We start from the raw sequence: 6,634 nt of genomic DNA, 5'->3' as shown, positions 1-6,634 counted from the left end.
GCTCCTCTCAAACTGACCAGTTGAAAGCAGGTTGAAAAACTTAATTCCTTATCAACGTAGCCCTCTCCATTGAATTAAAATAATATTCAAACTACAGCAAAGATGATACATTAATATTTAGTGTAATTATAAACAGATTTATTTGAAACAAAGATGACTTTACTATATAAATGTACGAAGGTGCATGTGCTTTTGTCCTGCAAGCTCCTAGCAGCTACAAGCAGGCAGAATGTAAAATGTTGAACTGAGCGGCTGCAGCTGTTTTTTGTCTCTCGTCTCGAGTGTTGTGTGGTATTCGTTCTTGCCTTTTAGAAACTCAACCAGGCACAGAAGACCCCCTGCGACCAATCAAATGAGGGGACCCCGGGTCTACTCAGCCAATAGGGAGAGAGATCTGGGTATAAATACTTAAGCCCATCACCTGGCAGAGTTGGGCAACCCTTACATTTGGTTGACAGGATCTGATCCCGGGATCTGTTACCTCTTTCTTTTCTCCTAAGCAGGTAAAAAAAGCCTTTTTGATAAATCCAAGGGAAAGATTGTGGTGATTTTTTCTATATAAGTGTGGACAGAAACCTTTTTCTGAGCAAACCTCCTGAAAACAAACCTCCTCTCAGAGAGGGAAACAGTTTTGATTTCAAATGACCTCTGGAGCCATGAAAACATTTTTCTCTTCTCGCATTTTTGTCTTGGACCCCTCAAATGCTTTGCACATTTTTTCCTGATCTGGAAACTCCTAAACTCTACTTTTTCTATCAGTGCACACTGTAGTGAAACTTCTCTTTTAAAAACTTGATGCTCCTGGTTTCTTGGCTGTATGGGTAGTACTAGTCTTCTGATAATAGTTAAAGTAAAGTGTCACTGAAACAGCTATGACTTTCAGCTGTTGCTGACGCTAGCATGGTAGACTTGAAGTGTGTCTTTGAATAGTCTAGGAGCGCTTGATTTAGTCATGGAACTTGTGGAGCCATCTGTGAGGCATGCAATGCTTTGACCTTTCAGTGCATCAGGTGTCATCAATCAACTACACCTCAAGCAACTGATGGAGTTCTGACCTCTGTCTGACGGAGAGAGAGGTCAGCTATTTTGACTGATTCTGCAGCTGCAGCTCTTTCGATTCCAGCTCTGCATCTAGACATTTTTATTAAAGTAGTTTTTGGCTTTTTCAATTAAAATCTAATGGACACAATTACATTGTAGAAAAAAAAACTAAACCAAAAAGGGAGAAGGCCAAATATAGATTAACCATTTTTTAAGCATTAGCAAATTTGTGCTATTTTCAGTTTTAAAAATGTTGATTTATTTGAATGTTTTATAGCATTCATCATAATGTGCTGTAGACCGTAGCTCCCTGCAGAGATGGGAGGGGTGCAGGACAAGAGGGGGGCACAGCCACACTATTAATAAGCTTTGCTGTGAAGGGGAGACAGGTGGTGAGACAGTCAGACAGGCAGGACAGCAGGGAGAAAAGCATGTACACTGAACAGCTGAGAGAGAGAGAGAGAGAGAGAGAGAGAGAGAGAGAGAGAGAGAGAGAGAGAGAGAGAGAATGAGACGGTGTCTCCTGTTCACCAGAAGACTCATAGACAAGTCATTTGAAAAACTAGGAGAAATACCAGACAATAAATATTGTATTCACTGGATCACTGCTGTGTTTTAGGCTGCTTTGTTACGTCACTTCAACAAATAAACATAATTTTGAAAAATACATTTTGTAGGTTGTAACTTGATTGAACTATAAATCTCTATAACATTCTTCTGATTTAACACAAATCAGGAAAAAATGTGACTGCATAGACCTGAGGCGTTCCAGTTTCATCAAATAAGTCTTTAAGTCTCAAATAAGCATTGCAGATTTTGAAAACTAATTTTTTTTTTCTTCTCATTTTTGCTCAGGTGGAGTAAGAATCGCAGCCATGGCGAAGAACTGTCATAATGACCTCAAAATGAAGTACTCCGTGGACGAGGAGTACCCCGATCTGTCCCTGCACAACAACCACATGGCCAAGGTACAAAATCTACTCTGACCTTTTCTATCCATGAACAGTGAACACAAACCCACAACACACATCCTGCACAGGCACCAATAACTTGCAGCATGACATCGCGTTTTAGAAAGGCATGACTCTTCAGGTGTACATTCCGAAATGTACCTCAGATGAGACAAGTCACTTTAAACAAAAATATTTTTTCATTGTTGCTTTTGGAACCAAAATATGTTCTGATTGCTAAGATCACTGACCTGCACTGGTTGTCATCTGCTGTATAGGTGCTGACCAAGGAGATCTATGGCAAGCTGAGGGGAAAGTCCACCCCAAGCGGCTTCACCCTGGATGACATCATCCAGACTGGTGTTGACAACCCTGGTAAGAAGGAGCAAGTCATCAGCATAGAGATTAACACAAACCAACAAATATAGGGTTTGTCTGCCCAATGGACTACAGATGGAAATTAGTCCTTTGGCTACAATCTGGCACTTTTACGTGTACTGCTGTACATGTTCATCAAATGTGCATTGTCCTGAAATAATAAAATAAAATAGAATAAAAATAGAAGACAACAATATTTGTAGCCAAATATGAGTTATGATTATTTTAGATTATGATTATGGATGCTGTTAAACCTGACAATGATAGCATCCATCAATACCGCTAAGAAAACAGGACTTCTTATACATTTTTTTGGGGATCAGGGCTAAAGTCTTCTGTTCTACCCAGTAAGTTATGTCCAGGAACGAGAGGACCTATCAGCATCCCTCCATACATAACAATCTTCATAGTTAGCAATGTTACTAACTTCCTCATCCTCCCTCTTGTCCCCCAGGTCACCCCTTCATCATGACCGTGGGTTGCGTTGCTGGTGATGAGGAGTCCTATGAGGTCTTCAAGGATCTGCTGGACCCCATCATCTCCGACCGTCATGGCGGATACAAGCCCACCGACAAGCACAAGACCGATCTGAACTTCGAGAACCTGAAGGTGAGAAGTCAAGACCTGCACGATGGTATTGTTATAGATCAGCACAGCATTAAGCTTCCACACTAAATGAATGGCTTCTAATTGATTAATTACTGGTTACTTGTATGGCCACATTAATTGAAAGTTAAGTTCAATAATTCCCAAAATATTGATACATTCTTTACAAACATTTTCTAAAGCAACAAGCTAAACCAAATTCAGTCCAACCCCTCATATGTAAAGCCAGCAAGTTTGTAAATAATAATGTGTGTGTTGTGTTTTCTGTCCTGCCTTCTTCTCTCAGGGTGGTGACGACCTGGACCCCAACTACGTGCTGTCCAGCCGTGTCCGTACCGGCCGCAGCATCAAGGGATTCACCCTGCCCCCCCACAATAGCCGTGGAGAGCGCAGAGGCATTGAGAAGCTGTCCATTGAGGGTGAATGTCAAACTATTGACAATAATGCCAATCTATCACAAGTGTTTGTAGAATGCAGGATATCATTTTCAGAGACTGACTCTTTTTCCTCTGTCTACCTTCCTCGGTTCCTTCCTCTCAGCCCTGTCCAGCCTGGAGGGTGAGTTCAAGGGAAAGTACTACCCCCTGAGCGGCATGACCGAAGCCGAGCAGGACCAGCTGATCAATGATCACTTCCTGTTCGACAAGCCTGTGTCCCCCCTGCTGACCTGCGCTGGTATGGCCCGTGACTGGCCCGACGGCAGAGGCATCTGGTGAGAGACACACAGAATGGAAATGAAATTTTAATGCAAATTAGACTCTTTTGGGATTCCCCGAGTTTAGAAAGCAAAAAAAATGATCACATATGTGCTATAATCCTAATCAACTGCAAAAAGCAGATTTTATAAACACATAAATACACACTCACTAAACAAACGACCGCCCTCTGAGCTAAAAGCTCCCATCTGCCCTTCAACATTTAACACTTTCACCATCTGTCTTATTCTCCCACAGCTCTAATATGAAAATCCTGATTACTCCTGTTTTCAAACATCTGTTAAAGTGTTTCATGAATACCAAAGCACAGTGTGCACAGCTACAGCATACACTGCCCCTTACAGTAGCTCGACATCCTGTAAATCCACCACTGTGTAGCTCAGACAATTCACATTATCAGGGTTTAGTATTTTGGCTTACATTCTAAAACATGCACACTGTCACACACACTTACTGCCAGAAACATTTCTACCAAATTGTATTCATGCAACATTGTTGTATCAAATTACTGGCTTGCGAACATTTTGTTCTATATGTAGATCATGTGAAACTGAGCTGGATTTTCTTCCTCCAGGCACAACGACAACAAGACCTTCCTGGTCTGGGTGAACGAGGAGGATCACCTGCGTGTCATCTCCATGCAGCTGGGAGGCAACATGAAGGAGGTCTTCAGACGCTTCTGTGTTGGCCTGCAGAAGGTAAAACACAACCGTTATGCACACACATAAGTTTGCACGATTCAACTTGGTACAAGAGTTAAAGCCAATTCACCTCCTATGTGCAAAACAGCTTTCTATGGTTACTCTCTCTGTGCTGTTATTATGTAAATGGTGTAAATATTAAACCTTTTTATATCAACCTTTCATGGCTGTTAAACAACTTCATGATGTTTAAGTTCTGTCTCCATTAGGTCTTGTTAGCATTTAGTGCCATGCATCTAGTTTTAACCATCATGCTTCATTCATTTCACTTTTCTCTTCACTGGTCAGATTGAGGAGATCTTCAAGAAGCACAACCACGGCTTCATGTGGAACGAGCATCTGGGCTACATCCTGACCTGCCCCTCCAACCTGGGAACCGGCCTGCGCGGTGGTGTGCACGTCAAGCTGCCCAAGCTCAGCACACACGCCAAGTTCGAGGAGATCCTGACCAGGCTGCGTCTGCAGAAGCGTGGCACAGGTACTTTAAAAAAGAAACAGCTCCAATGGATCAGTCTCAAAGCTAGTGACCAGCTAGTATTTTCAGAGGAGCCTCAAGAGCTGTAGTGTTAAACACAACACAGCTGGATGGGGGGAGGTAAAGAATTAACAGCAGAAGTATTAATAGCAAACAAATATAAGTGAATATTCTGAAAACACTAAGATACAAACAAGTTACTCATCAAAACACTAACAAAAATACAATTTTATATACATGACATAAACTTAGCCGTTCCAAATAGCTACCGTCACAAAAAGGATGCCATAGTTTTGTTTTAGGATTACCAAGACTTAATAAGCTTTCTAAAATATATTATTTCATATGATTTGCTCTATTTGTTTCTGTTAGTAGCATTATGTCCCCCCTCTCTTACCTAATGGATCATTTTCACCAAAATATCCAGGGAGAGAAATCGTCAGGAAGTAGGCCAGTCGACTTGAATTGTTTTCCCGCTGCATCTCAAGAACTGCGAAAATTAGATCGACTATAAGGGAGGAATGTTTGTTAGATATACATGTATTTAATTGAAGAAACGTTCTTGCAAAGCTTGAGTAAGTCAGGCAGCGATATTCAGTCAAGCAAGTATGTTCATGTTCTCCAGAAAGCATCCATGTTCAAGGAGAAATACTTTTAGTATAAAGAGGACTCATTCTTCTCCCCTTCTTTTCCCTCCAGGTGGCGTGGACACAGCCTCTGTGGGTGGTGTGTTCGACATCTCCAACGCTGACCGTCTGGGCTCCTCCGAGGTGGATCAGGTCCAGCTGGTGGTTGATGGTGTCAAGCTGATGGTTGAGATGGAGAAGAAGCTTGAGAAGGGAGAGTCCATCGATGGCATGATCCCCGCCCAGAAGTAAAGTGGACAGACAACCAATGACTAAATGACTGTCTGTGTTGTTTTTTTTTTACATTATAAAAAATGAACAGGGGGTAGCATTGTGGTAAAATTATTTTACTGGTTTCGGCCAACTGGCTACCTTCTGCTTACTTCTTTCCATCAAGAAGACACTCCACTTTCCTCTCTGCTCCTTCCTTTCCCACTTACTTCGGTTAACCTCACTCATCTTTTCCTTTCCTTTTTTTTCTTTGGCTCCTAATTTCCTGTCACTTTAACCATCTCTCATCCGCATCTTCTCTGTAACATCCTGGGATCAATCCATGCATAGTCTGGTAACGGCTATGTATCCGGAAAAAAAAAATGTTTTGGGTTGTAAAATATAACTGGACAATTAAACCATGCCCCATGTAACAATCAAACTTCCTCTCTCATGTTTTCTTTATGAGAAACACACATGAATCTTTTGCAACTCCTCATAACAGATTGATAGTGATATGTGCTTACTGTACATGAACTGATACAGTACATTTAAGAGTAAATAAAATCCTTAAATATTAATATTTAAGTTCACTCGACACACATTATACAACAATTCAACGATAACACAAAGAAACTGGTGGGATGCCACGTCAAAGACATTAAATCCATCCTTGAGATAATAAAACAGACATGAAATACGAGGTTGAAAGTCTTTATTTTTGTGTCACACATTATTTCCTAGGAGACATGCAGGATTGCAGGTCGATCATTTCCGTAATTTCAGCCCATAAGTTAAGTTTTCTTGACAACAGCGACAGCTTCAAACACACTATACAGAACTGTAGCCTTCAAGCATGGCTCTAACTGTTTCTACAGAACAGGTTCTGAGAGTGAGGCCCAGTTGTACACAACAAAAACAAATGCAAAAA

At 41.3% G+C, this 6,634-nt stretch overlaps 1 protein-coding gene across 1 annotated transcript; it reads left to right on the top strand.

Annotated features, from left to right (window-relative positions):
• The first annotated feature begins 433 nt into the window (after nucleotides 1-433).
• Nucleotides 434-6,139, top strand: ckmb (creatine kinase, muscle b). The gene is made up of 9 exons (XM_078244564.1): nucleotides 434-503; nucleotides 1,897-2,009; nucleotides 2,270-2,366; nucleotides 2,824-2,978; nucleotides 3,262-3,394; nucleotides 3,516-3,687; nucleotides 4,266-4,389; nucleotides 4,681-4,870; nucleotides 5,567-6,139. The coding sequence occupies exons 2-9, from the start codon at nucleotides 1,917-1,919 to the stop codon at nucleotides 5,743-5,745; spliced, it is 1,143 nt and encodes a 380-aa protein (XP_078100690.1). The 5' UTR covers nucleotides 434-503; nucleotides 1,897-1,916; the 3' UTR covers nucleotides 5,746-6,139.
• The last annotated feature ends 495 nt before the right edge of the window (nucleotides 6,140-6,634 follow it).

Source organism: Sander vitreus, chromosome 3, assembly GCF_031162955.1.
Source record: "Sander vitreus isolate 19-12246 chromosome 3, sanVit1, whole genome shotgun sequence".
NCBI lineage: Eukaryota > Metazoa > Chordata > Actinopteri > Perciformes > Percidae > Sander > Sander vitreus.
This window is presented reverse-complemented; position numbering and strand designations above follow the sequence as displayed.